The 23,931-nt window shown below is 43.6% G+C and overlaps 1 protein-coding gene across 1 annotated transcript; it reads right to left on the bottom strand.

The window, feature by feature from the left end:
- Window positions 1-11,066: 11,066 nt before the first annotated feature.
- LOC143439536 (sperm motility kinase-like) lies at window positions 11,067-21,070 on the bottom strand. Its single transcript, XM_076925903.1, is given in 5 exon segments — window positions 11,067-11,219; window positions 14,524-14,764; window positions 15,541-15,727; window positions 15,730-16,534; window positions 21,032-21,070. Coding segments are annotated over 5 exon segments (1,425 nt in total).
- Window positions 21,071-23,931: the final 2,861 nt, after the last annotated feature.

Below are 23,931 nucleotides of genomic sequence, written 5' to 3'. Positions count from 1 at the left end.
GACATCTGAAATTTATCTTCTTTCCCACAGTGTTTAACTATAAAATAGTAATTTCTATCAAGATTCACCTTTCATGTCTTTAGATTTTGAATAGCTCTTCAAGTGGCCTCCAATTATAATTAACAATTTAGTCCCTGTTTCCACTGTCCTTGTGGTGAGGTCACCAGTTTGGAAACATTACCAGAAAGGAATAACGGGAGTCTCATCAAGTTTGATGGCATTGTAGTAGAGTCAAGGCAGAAATGACTATGAACAGAGGGATGCTTGAGGAAATGAAGCACATAAAAATGACAGCAGTATCACAATTAGTTCATTCTGTTAAAACCATATATATATTTTTTGTGACTAACAGAGCCTGGGATAATGATGTGCACAGACAGACGCTGCCACTGCAAATCGAAGCCCGTAGTTACCATGGCTCCTGAAAGCATGAAGTGGCAACCACGAACAGTGGAAATAGAAGAGACAGAAATATATGATTAGGAAATACCTCCTTTATCCATGCCTCAAGGAACATGACCAGAGTCTTAGGAACAATCTGTGATGAAGGAAATATTTTAAGGAACTCTTCCAATGTTGGTGCTGCCTCTGTGGCAGAGAGGAATTCTGAACCTGGTTGGAATACTTGCTGTAGACATACTGTGTGATCCTTGTTCTCCCTTAGCCCTTTAGTCTGAGTTTTATAAAGTGAAAAGCAAACCCACATGTTTCACGGAACACTTGTATACATGAAAATAAAAACTCAAGTTACTTTTTTTTTTTTTTTTTTTTTGGTTTTTCGAGACAGGGTTTCTCTGTGTAAAACTCAAATTACTTTGTGCAGCTTTTATTGATAGTTAATGGTATTAATGGTATTATGTACTAATTAAAATTATCTCTACAGACAATGTTGAGTGCATACCTACTTCAGAACGACTTTCTATGAAAGATTTATTCCTTTAGTACATAGCAGATTGATTTAATCAGTCTAGAACAAAGTCTTGATAGTTCTATGCTAGAAAGCAAGAAAATCAGTTGATCAAAATTTTATGAACATGTGTAGATTCAAAATGTTTTTATGATTTAAAACTAGCGTATGAGTTTAAGGAAGAACTACAGCGCTTTTCACTGTGGAAAGAGTTGTTTTGAATTATTTCACTAAATACAACACACTTGCTTTTCTTTTGTGGAAATGACTATTTTCTTCATATGTGAGATGTCAGCAGCAACATATACATCCATTTAGTATATTCTGAGTATGTCTTTTATTTCATAGAAAACATTTTATTTCATAGGACAACATTCTAGCTTTCTTTTGTGTTTGAGGCGGGGGCTCACTAGGTTGTCCTTCGTGGCCTGGAACTTGATGTATAGATCAGAATGGCTTTGAACCCAGGTGAATGTATCTGTCTGCTGCTGAAGTGCTGAGATTTAAGGGACAATCTACCAGGACTGAACTAATATCCCCAGCTTTTGTTTAAAAAAAAATGCAGTGCTGGAAATAGATGATGAATATGGAGCATGCAGATTTAATGTGATATGTATAAAATTTCTTGGCCAGTCTCGGGTAGTCGTGCTTGCCTAGCAGGGCACAAAGACTCAGATTTGATACCCTCTCCTGACATATGTCTGGTGCTCCACATCCATAGACCCAGCACTGGAAAGTAGATACAGGAGAATCAGGTTGGAGGTCAAGGGGAGGAAAGACCTGGTACAATAGAGAATGCAATAGAGAGAGCATCTGTCAGATTTGAGGGTGTCGATGATGTTGAGAATCCGAGAAATCTTGAGCAAGTGTTATGCCTGACATTGCCTAGAGACTAAATTTGAAGCAGCAGACCTGGAGGACATCACACATTTTGATGGTAGAGGTCTCGAGGATGTGGACAAGGAGGGGTGGATGAGAAGGAGGAAGAGGAAATTCAGACATCAGGCTGCAGGACAATCTTTGTTGAACAAATTGACCATAATTGTTTAAGGAGAAAGCAGAGTTCCAGGGGCCTGTGAAGAGTAAAGGGAAAAAGCTTGAAATGTCCAGAAAAGGACACCATGTTTCCAAGTGTAAGGTTCCTTCCAAATTCATAAGGGGAAACTGGAGCACGTGTGGGAAACAGAGGCTGTGCTGAAGGCAAGTAGACAAGGCAGGCACTTTAGCTTTCCATTTCAATGGCAGGTGAGCCTGTTTCTGCTCCAAAGGTCACATCCTGCCTCTTGGCTACTTGAAGAGCTATTCAAAATCTGAAGACATGAAAGGTGAATCTTTATAGAAATTATTATTTTATAGTTAAACACTGTGAGAAAGAAGTATTGACTGGAGTCAGCCAGGAGACTAGTTTCTGTCGCACCTGCTAAATTCCCTAGGAGACTACCTGAGCTAGATGCAGTTTGCCAGAAGGGAAGTTGCTGAAACCCCAGGTATCTGGGCTAGAAAGCCTTTAGCAAAACATTCCCTTAGTCTGCAGTCTTTGTAGTCTTGAGTCCAGCAAACACTACTTCCCCGCTAGTGGACAGGACTAGTCTGTGCTGGCTGACTTAGGTTGGTCAGCCAGTGTGCATACACAGTACCCAGCAGACACTGCACCCTCCTGTGTTTACATGCCATGCCTGGAAATGGTGGTATTTCACCCTTCTACCCCTCGCCCCAGCAATTGACAGAAGTCTTAGTACTGCTGCCTTTGAGCAGCCTGCTGTGGCAGTTTCTGGACTTGGTCTATCATGCTCCATCTGGCTTAGAGGAAAGTGGTAGCTGAGGGTGGGGAAGGCCCACCCTTTAACACCATGAAGAAAATCCTGGGCTTCTGAAATCAAAGTCAGTTGTCCTTGTCATCCTCTTACAACCCAGGCTGGTCCTTTCTGGGTCCCGGACATCAGTGTGACAGTGTTGCTACCCTCTCCTTACCTAGACACCTCAAAGCCTACAAGGTCTTCTGAAAGTGCCACAAGGCCGTGGACCTGGGTGATGTTGCCACAGTGCAGCATAGGTTCATCCGTAGCAGCAATGGAAGGAATGGCTGAGACAGGAAGAGCAAGTGACTGGAACTGGGAGGAAGTCAGGGTCAGGCTGCAGAGGTGACGTGCTGGCTCTCTGGACAGGGGAGCAGGGAGAAGAGCAAGGCAGAGCTCTAAGGTGGCAGTGGGAATGGAAAGACTGTCCTTGGCATCTGCATCTGGAGTCCAGGTTGTTGTTTGTATGCCCAGAAACCCTGGAATGAACCATCTGACTCCAGTTCCAGACTCCCGGTAGCTAGGGTGGAAGGCCCACTATGGTCGCCTGGGTCTGTCTGGATAGTGTTTGGTGAATTCCAGCAGCTGGGTGTCCTATCACTAGATATTATTTTGTCATCTTACCAAACCATAGCCCTGTACTCACCCAACAGTTGTGCCTTGATAACTCTTGGCGCAGGTATAGTCAGCCTCCAGTCTACTGCAGTGTGTTTGAACTGCCTGGTTGGACAGACAGACCTATGATGACAGGGGAACCCTCTGAGGTATTTTGGCCCCAGGCTCAAGATTCTCTTTTGTGTACTTGTCATGGAAAAGCCCCTGTCCATGGCTGCATACTATTGTGGGGAAGCCCAGGGAAGAGTAAAATACATGGATGTCTTGCAAGCGGCCTCTGATTGAGCTTAATGAGCCTCTAGTAAACACTTTAGAATATGAATGGGAGAACCTTACCTGTTCCCCATCTTTCCCAGACAGTTGTTGTGGGCTATTCACACCTGTCATCCCTGAACAGTGCCCCACAAAAGCCCCTGCACCACAAAAGCTGTCAAAGTGGCAGCAGAGCCCCCCTTCCCACCCCAGCCTACCCCAGCCTACCCCAGCCTACCCCAGCCTACCCCAGCCTATGGCTGCTGCAGTCAAATGTCCCACAGAAGATGTCTGAAATGGCATCTCCTGTCAAAATGGTGCCACCACAATATCTCAGTCTACAGATGGCACAGGCGCTGCAGAAGCTGTCCACGGTGGCACACCACCTTTCCAGCCTTACCAGGAGCTGCCCCTCAGGAGATGTCCACAGTGGAGACACCTTTCCTGCCTCAGCCTACTGTCAGCATGAGGACCTGTCCACAGTGGAGACTCCTCTCCTGCTTCAGACTACACCTTTCTTGAACCACAACTGCAGGAACTGACCACAGTGGCAGCACCTCCTCTGCAACCTTCACAGAGGTCCCGTGTCTCCCTTCTCTTTGGACACTGTCCCAACAAAAGATGGTATCTTATCAAAAGTTATCTACAGCTAGGAAGGACTTCATACCCTTAATGCATGGGCCTGGGGTAAGGAAAGTGGGTGAAAAAAGCCACCGAATCCCTGAGCTTCCCATAAAACCCCACCAATCCCTGAACCAGAAATACCTACCAATCCCTGAGCACTCCCCCTCGACGCAGGCTCAGGACTTGAAATCCCACCAATCCTCATTCTGGAAATCTCTGCTCTGAGAAGCTCCACCCCCTCAGAAATCCATAAGTACTGCCCCTTTGTCCAGTTCCTGCTGTCCAGTCCAGGAGCAGAGATCAGTCATCCCTGGATTCATCTCTCCTCCTCCTGGATTCTTCTCTTCAATACATCTCCTTTATGCAATTTCCTGCCTGGAGTTACTCTCTGATCACAAGAAGCTGAGAAGAAAAGAAGCAAAGAATATGAGAAGCAGAGAAGGAGCTGGTCTGAAGCTCATAAACTCCTCAGCTCAGCTGAAGACGCCCTCCCTGGGGAGCCACAACACCTCTGCAGAGGAGCCTTCCTCTCAGAGCTGTGAGGTTCCTGAGATCCCATGTCTCGGGATGCTCTTCCCATGGGACACTGTTCCTCCTCAGAGCTGTGTGGTTCCTTGGTGTTGGGGTCCTAAGATACACTTCCATTTGAGCAGAAACACACCACCAACTCAGGTGACAGGGAAAATACTACCTTTATAAACATTGTATACTTTGTAAACAGTCAAGGCAAGAAAGTGGCCAGAGTCCAGGCCTGAGGAGTTCCAGAGTCCAGCCACCCCCCACCCCCAAATCCCAAAGGCTCTAACTGTTGGTTTTCTAATTGCTGTAAAGGTCCTTCTTAGCTACAAGTTGGGAGAGTGGCCAAGCCCTGCCCAACAAGAAAAAAAAATCCCACCAATCCCCGGACAAGTAAACCTCCCAAACCCTGAATTTGAAGGCAGCAGAGTGGAAGGCAGGATCCTTCTCATTTGGAGTCCAGGTTCTTATCATCCCCACTCCTGTCTACCTAGAACTCAGCATCCCATCCCTAGTTTCAGTCTCCTGGTTTCTTCGATGTCAGTCATGCTACACTTGCTGGCACAGTCTTGACAGTGTTCCCTAACATTTCTGAGGTAGCAATTGTATTTAGTTCATGTTCGTGTGTGTGTGTGTGTGTGTGTGTGTGTGTGTGTGTGTGTGTGTGTGTGTCTAGTACACACCGGGGCAGGAGACAACTGTGGAAGGTACAATCAGAGAGAAGAGCAGCGTTCTTTGCACAGACAGATATAGTTATGGCTTTTAATGTAATTCATTCTTGTGTCTGTGTACACAGGTCCTGTTTTTGTATAAGAGAGTTTGATGAGTAACAGCTCCATTCCCAGATGCCTCAAAAGACACATAGCCAAGAAACATACACCAGCCTGTATCCCTGTATTGTGCTAGCAAAATGTAAGCCTGAGTTTAGAAACTGGGAGGGGGTTTCTGGCATGCACCTTCCACTGGAGCAGATCATCAGCTTGTCTACTCTTTTGGAGACCCCACAGTCTGAAGGCCTCCCAGCAGATCTGTTGCAGCTAGGGCAAGAGAATACTGGTGTGCATACTCCTCTGAAGACCCCACAGTCTGAAGGCCTTCCAGGAGGTCTGCTACAGCCAGGGACACAGGTCTGTCAGGAGACCTGCAGCAACCCAGGGACCCAGGAAGCAGTCTCCAGACAGAGACACCCAGGCCAGTTAAAACAAGAAATAACCAGATAGTGAGGCAAGAGCAAGACCATAAACAACAGAAGGCAATATTACGTGATCATCTCATTAGATGCTGGAAAAGCCTTTTACAAAATACAACACCCTTTCATGTTAAAATCTTGGAAAGATCAGGAATACAAGGCCCATACCTAAACATAATAAAAAAACAGTATACAGCAAATCAACAGCCAATATCAAATTAAATGGAGCAAAACTTGAAGCAATCCCACTAAAATCAAACAAAACAAGGTTGCCCATTATCCCTGTATCTAGTCAATACAGTGCTCAAAGTTCTAGCTAGAGCAATAAGACAATAGGAGATCAAGGATATACAAACTGGCAAAAAAGAAGTCAAGGTATTACTACTTCCTGATGATATGATAGTATACATAAGAGACCCCAAAATTCTACCAGAGAACTTCTATAGCTGATGAACAACTTCAGCAAAGTGGCTGGATATCAAATTATCCTAAACAAATCAGTAGCCTTCCTTTATACAAATGATAAACAGGCTGAGAAAGAAAATAGGGAAATAACACCCTTTACAATATTCACAGATAAGTTAAAAAATATCTTGGGGTAACTCTAACTAAACAAATGGAAAATCTTTATGACAACAACTTCAAGTATCTCAAGAAAGAAATCAAAGAAGACCTCAGATAATGGAGAGATCTCCCATGTAGAAATGGCCGTCCTACCAAAAGCACTCTACATATTCAATGGAATCTCCATCAAAATTCCAGCACAATTCTCCAAAGACTTGGAAAGAGCATTTTTCAATTTCATATGGAAAAACAAAAACTCAGGATATCTGAAAACAGTGCTTAACAATAAAAGAACTTCTGGGGGAATCACCAGCCCAGAACTCAAGCAGCTTAACACGCTAAGGGCTTAAGTGAGGATGATTCAATTCCATTTGGGAAGCAGAAGAAAATCAATCACAGGGGGCAGAGGTAGGGAGGATCCTGGTTGGGAGAGGGGAGGAGGAGAAGAAAAGAGGAACATGATCAGGTATTGGGCGGGGAGGGAAGGAGTGAAGCCCTGAGTGCCAGCAGAATGAGTGGATATATGTAACCTTGAGATGTAGGAGCTAGGCGGACCCTCTAGAATGCATCAGAGACCTGGAAGGTGAGAGACTCTTGTGAATGATAGGGACTGAAAAGATGAAATGCCCAACAGTTGAGAGAGGGAACTTGTAGAGTCCACCTCCAGTAGAAAGACAGGGCATCAAGTAGAGGGATGGGGTCGCCATCTCACAGTCAAATACTCTGACCCAGACTTGTTCCTATCTAAAAGAACTTCAGGGACAAAAATGGAGAAGAGACTGTCCCAAATTGGGATCCATCTCAAGGGGAGGCTCCAAGCCCTGATTTATTACTGATGCTATGGTGTGCTTATAGACAAGTGCCTAGCATGACTGCCCTTTGAGAGGCCTAACAAGCATCTGTCTGAGACAGATGCAAATGCTTACATCCAGCCAATGGACTGAAGTCAGGGACCCCTGTGGTTGAATGAGGGAAAGGCTGGAAGAAGTGGAGGTAGGCGACCCCATAAGAAGATCAGTAGTCTCAACTGTTCTGGATCCCTGAGATCTCTCAGACACTGAGCCACTAGCTGATCTGAGGTCCATGACACATACAGCAGAGGACTGCCTAGACTGGTCTCAGTGAGAAAAGACACCTAATCCTTGAGAGACTTGAGACCCCAGGGAGTGGGAAGGCTTGCCTGCGTAGGAGAGGAGGAATCGGATGAGGAATTGTTAGAGGGCAGAGCAGGAGGGGTATAATGATTGGACTGTAGGAAAAGATTTGAAGATAATTTTTAAAAAATGTAAACTCTAGGAAATAAATCAGCCAGCTCTCAAATCGCTTCTCAGGAAATGATATTTATAGCATGCACATGAAATAAACCACCATTCCTAACAAAGTAAAAGAAAAAGAATTTGGAAGTGATGTCAGAGACAAGAACAATGGATTTCTCTCTCTCTCTTTTTTTTTCAAGAGTCAGAAGCATTTCTGCACTAGCACATTTTCATGAGAATTGCCCCATGTGTTTACCCTTGTGTGTGGTCATAAGTTCTAATGTAATTTATAAGAGACAAGAATTGCCATAGATTCTTCATTTTTTCTTTGCTCTAAAGAGATTTACATCTTTTAGCTTTAAATTTTTGCATATTTTTCCATGAGGTAAGTTTCTTAGAGCCAAAGTATAAATGAATCTTTTGCCTTTATCCAACCAGCTAAGGCATCTTTTAATTGTCAACCCCAGGCTATTTCCACTTGTAGTTTTATTGAAACATACTTCCCAATTCTTGAAAGGTGTTTTTATTAATGATTTTTTCATTTGTTCATTTCTTTTATATTCATTTCAGCCAGTTTTTGGTTCAATGCACTACACACTTTTTTTTTCCCAGTTATTTTTGTCATGTCCTGAAAACCTTTGGTTTTGTGCTTGTGTTGTTCAGATAGTCTTGGTTTGTTCTACCTGCTTCCAATTCCTTTATTTACTTTCTGCACCACTGCCTGGCGTCACAGATATGTTAATGTTTATTTGCTTTAGAACTTCCTTATCTTTCCAACTACTGTAAAAGTTTGCGTTTTCTATCAGATCACTCTTGATTGGCAACTATTTTCTCATTTCTTTCCAGATATGTCTCTTGAGTGATCAGATACAATTTTGCTGGATTTTATTTTCCAAGAATATTAACATTTTTGACTCTCAGCTTTTATGATTTTGAATTTCATTATGCTGATGGTCATGTGATGTGTTGTCCCTGTTCATAACTGCATGCCATCCCCAGTCCTTCCTACAGGCAGTGATCATTGTTGTAGTATAATTAAAGATTAAGAGAATTATTGAAAGGAGGAAAAATAAGAAAATAATCTACCTTAAATAAAAGTGACAAGAAAACAAGACAAGAATTTTAAATAGGGAGAAAGAAAATGTGAAAAGGCAAAAAGTACCACGTTGTCCAATACAGAGTAGTCAGCCTTGAAACCTCATATACACAAACAACAAAAATGCATTCAGTGCCGGGCAGTGGTGGTGCACGCCTTTAATCCCAGCACTTGGGAGGCAGAGGCAGGCGGATTTCTGAGTTCAAGTTCAGCCTGGTCTACAGAGTGAGTTCCAGGACAGCCAGGACTACACAGAGAAACCCTGTCTCAAAAAACCAAAAAAAAAAAAAAAAAAAAAAAAAATGCATTCAGCAGGTTATATTTATCTTTTCATTTCTACAGAAAACACCCTGTGGACAAAATTTTATTCTATAGAGAAACAAAGCCATCCCGTAGCACCCTCCCTTGTCTTTATCCGTAGTAAAAATAAACAGCTGCTCCCTCCAGAGAGGTTACAGCAGCTCAGAAGGGTCCAGTGGAGAAGAACTTGCTAAGGCCTTCGTCCTGGATCTTAGAGTCAGCTGTCATCTTCCTCATCAGACTCTCCCTCAGATTCAGCCTTATTTATAATAGCCAGAAGCTGGAAAGAACCCCAATGTCCTTCAAGAGAGGAACGGATACAGAAAATGTGGTACATTTACACAATGGAGTATTACTCAGCTATTAAAAATAATGAATTCGAGAAATTCTTAGATAAATGGATGGAACTAGAAAATATCATCCTGAGTGAGGTAACCCAATCACAAAAGAACACACATGGTATGCACTCACTGATGAGTGGATATTAGTTCCAAGGTTAACAATACCCAAGATTCAACTCAGAGACCACATGAAGCTCATGAAGAAGGAAGACCAAAGTGTGGATGCTTCGGTCCTTCTTAGAAGGAGTAACGAAATACTCCTGGGAGCAAATATGGGAACAAAGTGTGGGACAGAAACTGAAGGAAGGGCTGTCCAGAGACTACTCCACCTGGGTATCCATCCCTTGTGCAGTCACCAAAGGCAGATGCTGATGTGGATCCAGGAAGTGCATGCTGACAGGAGCCTGATGTAGCTGTCTCCTTAGAGGTCTGCCAGAGCCTGACATATACAGAGGTGGATGCTCACAGCTAACCATTGAACTGATCATGGGGTTCCAAATGGAGGAGTTAGAAGACTGAAGGAGCTGAAGGGGTTTGCAGCCCCATGGGGAGAGCAACAATACCAACCAAGGAGAGCTTCCAGGGTCTAAACCACCAGCCTCGGAGCACATAGGGAGGGATATATGGCTCCAGCTGTATATGTAGAGGAGGATGGCCTTTTCGAGCATAGGTGGGAGAGGAGGTCCTTGGTCCTGTGAAGGCTGGATGCTCCAGTGTGGGGGAATTTGAGGGTGGGGAAGTGGGAGTGGGTGAGTGGGGGCACATCCTCATAGAAGCAGGAGGAGGGGGGATGGGATAGAGAGTTTTTGTCTGGGGGGTTGGATATGGGGAAGAGAATAACATCTGAAATGTAAATAAAATATCCAATAAATAAAAAGGTATGTAGAAGACATTAGTAAAAGAACAAAACAAAACAAAAACCAACCAAACAAACAAACAAAAAATAAGAAAAAAAAACAATGTCTTGGAGAATCTTCCTTCCATGTTCCTTCCTAGAGGAAGGATCAGGATGTAGGAGACCCCTTTGTTATTCATGGATTATAGTCTTGATGAGATGAGTCTCGAGAGGTCCAAGGGTCCATTTATCAGGCTGTTCATCAGGTCCAGTCCATTGGCAAGGAGTTCTTGGCTGCCTGGACTGCATAAAGCAAACTGGAGTCAAAACAAGAGAGAAAAAAAGAAAATATTTGTCAGGGGCATCTCTGTGTATATACTGAAGACCTGGAGACATAGGCCATAGGCCTGAAGACAGCTGTAAGCCTAACATACATGCCTGCTAGCACAAAGCCTTGGGTCTCTGTGGAAAAACACTAGAACAGATGGCTAGCAGCTATTGTAAATAAACAGCTTTGACAGATAGTTGCCAGGCTCTAGTCATAGACCTTGTAGATAGGTGACCTTGGGTAGACAGTACCAACTTAGATTAGGACAAGTGAATCATAGGCAGAGTCATAGTGGCCTGTCCCCTGAACCTTCACCCAGCTGACACACGGTTCTGAAAGATATCTGTACTCCCCCTGAACACCTACGCTCCTGTGTCATCCCCTTCTCCACATCCTGCCTTATTGTGTATATAACCCCTATGTGAAAAAGTAAAAATTGTGATCTGATCAGCCTATAGACAGGTCGCCATTCTTTGAGTCTTTGCCTGATACCCCCCACCCCTCAGACCCCTGTTTAATGTCCTGCTGGACAGGACAAATATTCATCACTAGAAAGCCCTTGTAGTTTTTTGCCACGGGATTTAAGTCTATGTTCCCTGGCTAAGAAACAAAAGGATGTGAGTATAAGTTTTAGACAGACAGTAGTGAGAAGGAAAGGGTAATGGCAGAGTTGGAAAATTCTAGATAGTGCCATGAGGACTTAATTTGTGCATGATACATACATGACCACAGAGATACCCCTCTCCTCCCCCTCTCTCTTTCCCTATCTCTCCCTCTCTCTCCCCATTCTCTCTCTCTCTCTCTCTCTCTCTCTCTCTCTCTGTGTGTGTGTCCGTGTCCATGTGTGTCTGTCTGTCCTCACACATGTAGGTCGGGAATATTCATCATATGATTTTCTACCTTAATTTTTGAGACAGGTATGTGTCAGTGATCTCAGGCCAGCAAGCTCCCACATCAGCCTCTCTTGTCCTCTAGGCCTAAGATGACACAAGGATGCTTCCTTGTCTGATTTTCACAGGGTCCTTTTGTTGCACTGTGACACTTTACCCAGCACCCATCTCCACAGCCCCAGAGACCAGATCCGAAAGTTAAAAATATTTAGAATGTCTATGTCCTTTTTCAGACAGGATTCCACGCAGCCTGGTACCTCCTCTGGCCTATACTGGCCTTGAACTTTTGATACTTGACACAACAGAGTGGCTCAGAACTGAAATTTCTGCATTGGAGAAATAGAGCCAGAAAGATGAGGGAGGATTCTGCTCAAGGTCATCTTTGGTTACAAAGTGGCCTGCTGGGATACATGAGACCTTGACTAAAACACAAATGCTAATAGCATTTCAATGCACCAAAGGAGGACCTGAGGCAGTAGGATCCACAGGAAGTAAAAGCCAGCATGGGCTGTCCCTGAGTTCCATTCCATCTGAATTACAGATGAGACTGTGTGAACACTAAAACCAGCATAGCAATACTATTCCTAGGAGCCAAAGTAGAAAGAACCAAATGTCAGAAGATAAAATTTAAGTATGCCTTAGACACCTAAATATATCAGGAAACAACAACCAATTTCCATCGTTGATTGTAGGTGGAATGTGTTCCCTTAGAATACTTCTGTGAGTCTGTTAGTATTATGAGTGACACACTCAAGGATTTTTTTTGTTGATAGTGTTGTTCATCTGTTGGTTTTTAATTTTGTGTATCTATTTCCATCAATTGGGATTTTAAATATTGTTTGTGTTTTGTGTTTTCCACTTAAGGCCATCTTCAGAATTATATGATTTTCTACGAGTCCAGTTTAAGAAAGAACCAATGAGACCCACCTGCATGAAAGTAGTTTATGTACAAGAAGAGACAGAGACAGAGACATAGAATCACCAGGGTTTCCATATTTCAGTGTATGGATGGCAAGTAATCGTCAGGGTGTGAGGCCAACTCTCCAACCTAAGCTGGCCAGAGTTGGTGAGAATACTCCCTTGGTTTTGACAGTAGCTAACCTGGTCCAGGGCTAGGGACTAGCAAAGAGCCCATGAAATGAAGTTTCCCAGAGTAGTGCATTGTAGGTTGGGGTGCCTTAGGTCATATATTGCTCTTCTTGCCCCATAGAGGAATATGGCTCTTTTCTGTTCTCAGATTAGACAGAAAAAGAATGTCTGTTCTAAGAGAACTTAGCTTTGTTCAGGGGATGGAGCACATAAGAAATATATATGTGTTTCACAGCAGTAGAATACTATAGGGACATGCTGTTGAACTCAGCAGATATCCCTGCAGGAACCTTGTTGTCCAGTGTACAAATTAAGGGAGACATTTGTTTAGAGGGACCCTCCATGTCAGTCACATGGCCTCCTGTGTGCCTCATAGTGTGACACAGTCTAGGGAGAAAGAATACAGGCGATGACGTCTTACAAGTCTAACAGTGGAAGAGACAGGAAAAGCTTCCCAGAAGCTCTCTCAAAGGATGTGCAAGAGTGCTTACCTGGGCAAGAACAAGCACTGTTCAAATTCTCAGATAACGGAAGCAGCCTTGTGGATTTGTCCAGCTGAATGCAGACTCCAGGTGGAGACCTGAAGTCAGCAGAGTTGGGCCACAGGAGGTTGTTGCTCCATCTAAGGTCCTAGTTTGTTACGTCGATCATTCCTCCTTCAAGGTGTGGCTGTGGTGCTACTTGGAATCTTGTTACAAATATGTAAGTTGGCCTTGAGGGAACAAGCATAGAGAGGCAGGAGGTGAGTAATTAGAGGGCAGAACTGGGAAGAGAGAGGGCACAGCCACCCTAGACCCGCTCTCAGCCGTTTCATAAGCTTTCATAAGCTTTGCTCTGAGTTCTGTCGGAGGACTCAAGCAGTGTAAGCTTTTGCAGGGGGATGGGGGTGGGGATGGGTCTGGTAAAAATTTGAGGAGAGGTTTTCTTTTAGAGGAGACCTGTAGGCCTTCTTTTCAACCTGGGAACCCATTTTGGGCCAAGTGGGACAGGCTGACTAGGGAGACTTCTCTGGGGAGAGAAGTCTACATCATGGTGAAGACCAAGTTCCCAGCAAGAAACAGGAAGCAATGGACAGTCCATTCCCATAGAACAATCTCTGATGTTTACCAAGGCTGGAAGAGAGAGGGCACAGGGCTACTGTTCCACTTAGAGTTTTAGGGCACTTTTGCACCTCAGTCCCCGACTCTGAGTGAGACACCGTGAAAAGGCAGGCCTTCCTGTCTGGGATTTTACATGGAGAGATCTTGTTGTGGTGTGGACAGCTCTTCCTGTTGAGGAGGGGCCTGTGACCACACTGGCTCATGGACATCTGGCCTGGCTCCTCTGAGAGGCTGTCCAATTCTCAATCAGGCCGCTCCCCAACCGTGGCTCAAAAGCCATGGAGCTGCGGCTGGTCTTCTTCAGGACTTGAAAATAAAAAGACACAGGAAGGAGTCTCTTGGTGGCTTTGAAACACACAGGACTTACTGGGCTGACCCTGAGGAGCCATAGCACCCCACTGGTTCTCTAAGGACTCTCTGCCTCCTTTGTGAATACCCCCACTGCCTCCTCTCCCTGCTGTGATCAGCATCTCTGCAGTCCACTTATTGCTCAGCAAGCATTAGTTCAGCCTTCAGGGGTTTCTATGGAGTTAGTCCTTCTGAAGGTACAGTTTGTTAAGTTTATGTGTGTGTCAGAAGGGGGCACACTCATCATTTCTTACAAAAAAAAAAAAAAAAAAAAAAAAAAAAAAAAAAAAAAAAAAAAAAAAAAAACCAAGAGGGAGCATGGATGAAATGAATGAGAACACACACACACCTGCTCCTGTGTGTGGCTCCAAGATCTCCTTTCCTTGGAGCTAGATTCTCACAGGAGGCTTGACATCTCTTTGGTGGTGGCAGGGAGCAGCACATGTTTTGAAGGTAATTCATAATTGTCTTCCTCACCCTCTTCCCGAGGTGACACTGGTTATGAGGGGAAGCTGGGTCTGCATCCTGTGGCTGGCCATTAGTGATGGTATCTTCAGAAATGATGCCCTCTTCCTGGATGAAGAGATTTTCCTTCATGAGAGTCTCTTTCTGCAAGATATCCCCAGAGGAGGAGCCTGCAAGGGTTATACTCTTAGCAACCAGCAGTGATCCCCAGAAATCTCGCTGGGCACTGCAGGAGGACACATTCCTGTCTGCTCTAGGGGAGGAGGTGTATAGAAGTCGAGGTGGCTGGTCATGTACAGTTGGGCTACAAGATAACACAATCTTAGACTGTGAGAAAGTCTTACTGATTTAAGTCATCAGCCATAGGACAGTCCAGGTGGGAGAGCTGGAGAGGGCTGGTCCTGTTTGGCTGGCAGCACATAGCATGTCTTCTGACCCCTTACCTGGAGTTCTTCCTAGCTTTCTTCTGGAGTTTAGATGAATGTGAGGACCTGTTAGGAGCCGCGTGAGCATTCGCCATTCCAAGGTGGCGCGGGCATCCTGTCCTCCCACTAGTAAACAACTGACTGCGCAGGTGCAAAAGGCAAAAAGCTCGCCAAAGTCACTGCCCATCCCGGGGCGTATTATGGGTAATCAGTGAACAGCCAATCATAAGTGAACACGTCACTCTAGGGTGTATATAAGCAGTGCCTTTTCCGGGCTTTCCGTCTTTCCGCTTCTGCTTATACAAGAAGTAAAGCCTTGCTGTAGTAACCACCCGAACACTGCCTCACGTGTCTTTTTCGAGGGCGAAGGGGACACGGAGGGGCTCGGAACAAGGACGAGGTGAAGACACAGAGAAGATGCTCAGCTCTTCTTAGGAAACCAGGGATGGAGTGAGGATCTTCCAGGGCTGACTGCATGCATTCAATGGCTTTCACATGGTGGTGGGAGCAGTCTCCCCTGGGTGGCTGGTATAGTAGAATCAGGTAGGTTGCCATCACCTCATTGAATTTTTGCTCTCTCAGATACTCAGTGATATCTTTGGGCTTATCATCCACGATTCTCACGGTCTTGACGATGCTACAGCTTGGTGTGCCTGGGAAAGTCCATGTGAATTTAGGTAGTGAACCTCTCTGGCTGTCCCTGATCACAGGGCACATCATGATGTGGTGGATGGTGGGCCTCCTGCTGGAATTGAGCATCAGAATTTCCACTATAACATTGAAAATATCTTGGAAGCTTGAGAAGGAGTGCTGAAATTTGCTGTGGTAATTTGCCTCCTCAGCTCTGCAAATGACCTGCTTAGGAAAGGTAGGTACCCAATCACCATGACAAAGAGGAGGACTCCTAAACTCCAGATGTTGACTGGGTATATGCCCTCATATTCCCCACCTTGAAAGAATTCTGGAGCACAGTAGGGCAGCATGCCACTGAAATAAATCAGCTTCTGGCCAGGAAAAACTTTAGCAGCCAGGCCAAAATCACACAGCTTGGCATTCCACCTGCAGTCAATCAAAATGTTACTGGCCTTTATGTCTCTGTGGATAATGTCATTGTCATGGCAATACTGTACTGCTTTTAATATATGGCCAAATATTCTTCCAGCCTTGCTTTCCTCTAAAAACCCACATCCCAGGATTCTATCTAGTAGGTCCCCCTCTGAGGCAAACTCCATCACCAGGTAGGCGGTCTTTCTTGACTGGACCACTTGATTTAACTTGATAATATAAGGATAGGTAAGGAATTTCATAATGTTGACTTCCCTGGTAATAAGCAGGATGAATTTCTTGACATTTCTCAGATGTTTATAGCCACACAGGTCAGTTATATGGTAGGCTATTTTGACTATTGAAAAGTTTCCTTCACCCAGGGTCATCATCATCTTATAGTCAGTGGTAAAGTTTTCAGTAGACTCACACGTCTCCAGGTCCTGTTCCATGATCAGGCCCTCCTTTATATGGCTAGAACCAAACTTGCAATGAGAAATTTTAAAAAGACATTTAATATCAGGCCCCAATGGTATGTAAATAGCCTCAAATTCCTACATCAAAAAGATAAGAAAAATGACTAAGTAAGAAATATGTCAGATAATCCAGCCAGGTACTTTAAATGCTTGGGAAGGGAAGAACAAAGAACCTTCCAAAGTAATAGACATGAAATATGACATAGATTGTGTTGGCAGGGACCAATTGCAAACAGAAAGAACATCAACAACAAAAAAGGATCCTAGACACTAAGAGCTGCTCATTGGAAAGTACAACCATTCTCTCCCCTGATCTCAGAATGCACTGTGAGTAGAGGCACCAAGAATGTCAGCTTCAGGAGAAGTTGTTAAGAAAACAGACACCCAAAAACCCATACAATTCAGAATGAGGACCTGACTCTGGAGTCCAGAAGTTTACCTATTCCTGAAGAGGACCTGCATTTGGTTCTCAGGACCCAGGCGGGTTGCCCAAAACTACCCTAACAATTCAGTTATGCTATATGAATATGTTATTGTTTTAATTCTAGGTATGGAATATGAGGCCCACAACTAACTGTCACTCAAAATTCTGAAAATCTGACTCCCTCTTCTGTCATCCATAGAAGGTACCTGGGAAATGGTATTCAGACTTACATGGAGGCAAAATAATCATACACATGAAATGAAGGAAAGAAAATATTCTAACATAGCAAACATAACTTAAGAATTAATAAAAGTAAGATGGAAAATAAGAAAGAACATGCAAATGTAAACACATAAACCAAGCCAGCAAATACAGAAACCAAAACCAAAAAGTACAAATCAAAATCACCAAAATGGAGAAATGTCACTATGTCAGGATCCAAAAGGTTCCTGAAAGTCCAAGTGTAATCTGTGTCTTCAAACTCCAATTGCTTTCTAACCAACCAACAGCTTCTGTACCTTCAAGAACAAAAGGAAACCCCAATCAGAGCTGTAACAGGACAGGTGTCTATCAGTTGTCACAGTGGTTCCTTGTGAGGTCAGAGCAAGAAATAGAACCATAGTGTCTGGTCACAGCCCACTGGTTTTCCACTCTTTCCATCTCCAAGGACAGGAAGGCTGATCTTGGTCATTGGGGCACTAGAGGGCTGGTTTTACTCAAAGGTCTGTCCCCAATGTTGCCTTGTGACTCATTTGTTCATGCTAGGTCCACTACCCAAGGGCCACAATTTCCCCCAAATGGCACAACCTGGTTGGAACAATGTTCAATGCTTGACTCTCTGTGGGACTTTTGACACCCAAACTTTAACTAGAACACTTTTCTCATTAATAATCAAAGAAGGAATCCTAAGAATGACAAGGGGCTCCAGAGCTTTGGCCCTCCCTTGTTTATGGACTCTGATATTCACTGGCGAGTAGATAACAGTGTCTCACTTTTCACTTGGACCCCAGCCTTTGTTATAACTCATGTCTACACTCAATGTATTCTATTTATTTTTCTTTAAACTCAGAATGATGGTCGATAAAGGATGGTAGCTTCTGACTGCATTGGTAGTTGTGACAAAATACTGTTTTCCATGGCACCCCTGGCCATGAGACTAACAGCTGTGGGGCTGAGATGAAGATGACACCATTGATCCCATGTTCCCCTCAGGCCTGAGACTTCTCACCAAAGGTGAGGATCTAGAGACAGCAGACTGATATGTTGTTCCAAACGATCAAGAAAACCCCTGTCAGCCAGGAACCTATAAACAATTTATGTGGTAGATGGTGCCACATCCTGGCACTCTAGGCCTTTCTGCTCTCAAACAAAATGCCTTGGTTTTGTCCTTACAAACAACAGAAATTGATTGCTCATGCATTAGGATGTTAGCAAGGCAAGAACAAGTAACCAATCAATTGTGTACCAGGGCTGCTTTCTAACTCTAACTGGTCCTACGTATGTATTCCCAGATAGTCAAGAAAAAGGATGAGATCAGTGTATGAAGCCCAGGACACATGTTCTGCTCTGTAGCAACTCTCTAGTGCATCTTACTACTGTTGAATTAGGGTTGAAGCGTAAAGTGGGAATTGGCAAAACATTGACACACAATACACATCCAGACATGATCATGCTACCTGTGGCCAGACTGAGGAGAGTCCTTCAGGGTCATCTGACAGACATTAGACAAAGTGAAAGTCAGGCTAGTCTCATAAAATGATCCCATGGTAACTAGAAAATTTATGAAAGTGAAGGCAGGAGAATCAGCAGTTTAAGTAATCTTTGTCTACTCAGAAATGGTGAGGCCAGCCTGTGCTCCAGGAGACAAGGCCAGCCTGTGCTCCAGGAGACACTGGCTCATGAAACCAAAACACAAAAGCAAAGAGAAAAAAGGCAGAGAAACGACTGCTTTTGTTTTCTGCGTGATCTAAATTCCCAAACCTTCAACAATTAATGGTAACTCTTGGGCACAATGTACATAGACACAAGGGAGTATGACATCAGTGACTGAGATGCAAGGGCTCTGGTGATCCATTTCCACGTGTTTGAACATATACTCCTGTCACCTCTCACTAGAATTCATTAGTTTGATACATCAAAGGAACCTCATAGGACCCAACCAGAACCAGATGCATGACAGATGCCAAAGAAAATGGACTGCAGTTTAGAGGAGATCAGGGAGGATATTCTCTCTTAATAATATGTTCATAGTCACCTGGAAGCAACATATGTGTACATATTTCATACTAATCACTGGCTAGCAATTCTGACAAGCTAAACTCTCACACAATGAAAGGGAGGCACAGGTACTGTCCAGACATGACATGGGCAAAAGCCCTACTTGCTAGGTCTTTTGATTTTTCATTGTCTCATGGGATAGACGCTCCTTCTTCAGCAACTTTTTGGAAAACAGGAAGGAACCTGAAAGGGGTTTTGTTGTTGAACCATGAAGGTTCTGCTCCTTACTGCCTCTCCACTAACAGAAAAAAGTTAGGATTGGAGGAAGGAGTTTTATTCAAACCTAGGTTTGGAAATTTGAAAAGACTCCTTGTCAGTAAGAAGTTTCCTGTCTTTCTCTAAATGTTTGAGTGGGTCCTCTGGGTACTTCAAACCAAAGAAATACAGGAAGAGAGACTTAGTTTAAATCCTGAAACCAAAAGTCTCTAAAGTGAATCATAGAAATATAGAAAGAAAACTCACTGTGTTCAGATTCAACAATTCACAAAGGTCCAAGTTCAGCCAGCCAGCCAGGCAGCCAGGCAGCCAGGCAGCCAGCCAACCAACCAACCAACCAACCAACCAACCAACCAACCACCTGCTACTACACTGTAAAGACAGGATGCATTCTCAGCCGGAGCTGTAACTAGGCAAGAAAAGACCTCACAGTGGTTCCTTTTGAGGGCAGAGCTGAAATGGACCAATAATGACAGGACACAGCCCATAAGTTTTCTTTATTTTCTATCCTCAAGACAGGATAGGCTCAAGGTCAGTGAGGCAATAGAGATATGGGGAAGATGATTACACCCAGTTAGCAGTCCCTATATTACCTATGACCTACTTCATTCTGCTAGGCTATATTCTTCATAATTTCTACAACCTCAGAAAATAGGGCCACATGCTAGAAACCAGTGTTCAAGCACATGATTTTTTCCTGGATATCCAAACCCTTTCCACTTTAATGATAGGTGAAATCCTATGAATTACAAGAAATGATTCCAGACTGTTATCCTTCACTGGGTCATGCACAGTGTATTTGTTTGCTTTATAGGTTGTAATATTATACAATCACATACATATATATAGCCATGACTTCATGCCCAATGACATCAATCAATTCAAATGCCCTATAACCTTACCCACACTCAATTCAGTTCCTTTTTGTTCCCCACATTACTCTAGCTTGTGTCAATTTGACAAAAACTAACTGGCACATGCTAACATTCATATATTAGTCAATGGATAACATGGTTCACTCTTCACTTGGACTCCAACATTCTGTAATAACTGTTGGTTTATAGAAGCTATCTTATCCACACGCAAGAAAATCGGATCTTTTTATTAGATTCAGATAGGTAAGACTAAAACGTTAGCTTCCCACTGACACTGGGATAATCTGACAATGCTCTTTTTTTCCAGGCCACTGCAGTTTAAGAGACTACCATCTCTGGGGCTGAACCTTTGTCATGTTTTCACCATATATTCTTCATCCAGTTTCTCACCAGACAAAGATCTAAGAAGGCAGTGAGTTGATATTTTCAAAATTATAGGGAAAAAATTGATCAATGGTCATCTTTAAATCTTCAACCTTAAAGGTAGAGGCACACATAATTTCTTCAAGAATACATGCTTTTCCTAGACCACATTTTGAAAAAGTAGAGCAAAAATTCTCAAACCAAACAACAACCAAAATATTTGGGGACATAAATGGAGATTTAGTGCATACTTCCTTGCTAAAGCAACTCCAAAGTTTCTTCTCTGGGTTTGTTTGGACCACTCTATGGCCCCTTTTATGATCTTAGCTCTGTTTTGTGTTCTCAGTCCCTGTGGATACAGAATCCTGGTACAGTTTGTTCTTTCCTCTTTCCAAGTCTTTAAGAGCCTCATGGTACTACCTCAGAATCACCAGCCACTTCCATCAGCATTGCTGCCATCTCCCACTACTTGGGCTTTTTTTGGTGTCACATCTGACTTCCAGTCCCTCCCAGGCACTCTTTCTCTGCTTTCTAATGTTTCTAATGGCAGGTAGACTCTGCTGTCTTGTGACCTGACGACCAATCAACAAGATCCGCTGCCCATGTCCAGCTCTGAAACACCTCTAGAAGATGACCTTTGACTGTTACCAGTGCTTTGACCCTGCTTATATGTCAGTGGTGATCTGTCAGATGAACTCCATTGGGGATAAATGGCTCTGCTTTTGATCTCAAGGCAGGCTGGACTCACAGCAAAACCTTGCCACCTTCATTTAGGACCAAAAGGGGTAATTTTAATAAGACCTAGTAGCAATCTGTGTAAGGTAGTAGCACCAGTTTAGAGAGTTAGACCTTCAGGAAACACTGGTCTTTATTATGATAGTGTTGGACTCTAAGTATCCAAAACCAAGGGACACACTCCCCCATAGAACCAACAGGTGAAAGAAAATTTTGAAATAGGCCCAAACTAATAAAAATAGCAGGGCCCTGTGATTCCTTTTCCGTAACCTAAATAGTTAAAAATGCCTGTCAGCAGTTTTGGGCCCAGTTAATTAGTTACAGAAAATATAAAGTTATAAGACAAGGAGAAAGGCCTGTAAAGCCTTCCAGAAACTGACTGACCATGAAAGATAAAAAAGTATACAAGGACATCCTTAGAAGAACAGAGATATGTCCAAATGAGTAATGGGCCATCTGGTGTTCTTCCAACCTCCCCCTTTTTGGGCCGGCTTCACCTATACAGCCTGCTGATGTAAAGCAACCAATCATGTGTACCCACATAAAAATCTCCCATTTCCCCCACCCCTTGCCTATAAAAGTCCTAATCCTTTGAGCCTCTGAGCCAGTCCCTCTATCCCCTATGTGAGATATGGAGATATGGACTGGCCCAGAGCTCTGATATTACACTGCCTCATGTGTTTACAGCAAGCTAGTCTCTCGTGAGTTTTTGGGTGGGCGATGTTCTGAGACTTGAGTGAGAATCCCCCTTTGGGATTTTTCACAGGCAGGACTCGTTGTAATAACATGAGGTTTATTGATACTGGTGCACCAGGACTCTCTTGTATGCAGACAAAAGAGAGTCCTGAATCAGAGTTGGGGCCGTTTATATACCAATATTCACAAGGATCATAAAGGCAGTTTTACCTCTTAATCACTAACTACAAAGGCTGATTTTGATATCCGTTCTCAAGCTTGGTTTCCTTCCCAGTCTCCGTCCCTATTTACTTCTGTATCTTACTCCCAATTTTCATCTGTATTTTGCTCGCTCTGGGAGAATTCTTTTAAGTGACTGTTTACCCAGGTGTTTTATTGCCTCTATCTTGGGTCCTTTGTTCTTTTGAAATGTTAGTTCAATTCCCTGGGATGCACCTCCCAGGGGCAGCTAACATTTGAGTGTAAGTTGAAACTCTGAACCTAAGAATCTTTCATGTTGAGACCTAAAATTTCATTTTTATAATTTATTCTCACAATAATCAATGAGAGGGTCACTCAAGGGACTGAGGCAGGGGACTGATCTATTCCTTTTTAGGGTCTTTCCATAATTAGGTTTCTGTTGCTGTGATAAACACTGGCTATTCCTTGTTGTCAACTTGACTACATCTGGAATGATTTACTGTCCAGTTCTTGAGGCCACACCAGTGATCCAAATATTGAGGGTGGAAGACACAGGCTTCTGACCTGGATATTGACTGGAGACCTTGAGGGATAGTGGCCTTGAAAACCTGAGTCCCACACATGGTAGTACACACCTTCAGTCCCAGGAGACTGAGACAAGCAGATTTCTGAGGTCAAGGCCAACCTGGGACAATGCACCTTAATCTGGGCAACACCTTCTGTTGGAGGCTTACATGAGGCCTTTGGAAGAAGGAAAACTCACCTCTCTTTGCCTGCTTGCACTTACTAGCCAGCACATCTGATGGAACCTACTGCTGCAGGATTCCAGCTTGTACAGAAGATAGGTCAAACAACTAGCCTCTTGGGACTGAGCAACCACTACATTTTTGGACTTCCCATTCACAACTGCCCATTGTTAGGTTAGTTGGATACAGACTGTGTAAATCATTACATTAATTTCCCTTAATGTATAGAGATGTTCTGTAAGTTCTGGGACTGTAGGGAACCCCGACTAATACAGTCACCATGACCAAAAACAAAACTAACTCAGGAGAAAAGGGTTTATTTCTTTCAACACTTTACTACCTGTAAACAGGAAGCCACAGTGCAAACCTGCAGAACTAGAATTGAGGAATTGAAGCAAAGACCACAGAAGAAGATTGCTCCCTGGCTTTCGCCCTCTGGAATTTTACCTTTCTTGTATAATGGGACACCTGATCAAGGACCACTGACCCACAGGAATGAGACAAGGCAATTCTACACTAATTAGCAGTTAAGAAAGTGCCCTATAGGCATGCCTCCAGGCCAACCGTAAAGGCAGCATTTTGTTTGTGATTTCCCAGGTGTGTCTTTGAAACAACAGAGGCTCTATGGCAAGGCTTTATTTAACAGTGATTGAGACAAAGTCTCTTGTAGCCTTGTCCCAATCAGGCTGACATCAAATGCAGTATTTAACCTTTGTTTTAAAAACAGTGTTAAAACAAAATCCCAAAGGCTCAATTTTACCAAATGAGGTTTCAGGATTAAATGCTGTGGTGACAGCCTGCTAGCTCAGGGACTCAGAGAAAGCACCCAGCTGACCTTCCTCCTCAACCTTCATGCCAGAAGAACAAAGCCAGTTCCCCTTCTCTGTACTTTTTACAAACCCTTCCAACTGAGTGTCCCACCTTCCTACTTCCTGTACAATCTCTCTATCCACCCTCCCGACT

Source organism: Arvicanthis niloticus, chromosome 27 (genome assembly GCF_011762505.2).
Source record: "Arvicanthis niloticus isolate mArvNil1 chromosome 27, mArvNil1.pat.X, whole genome shotgun sequence".
Taxonomy (NCBI): domain Eukaryota; kingdom Metazoa; phylum Chordata; class Mammalia; order Rodentia; family Muridae; genus Arvicanthis; species Arvicanthis niloticus.
The sequence above is the reverse complement of the archived record's forward strand: the minus strand, read 5'-3'. Positions and strand labels throughout refer to the sequence as shown.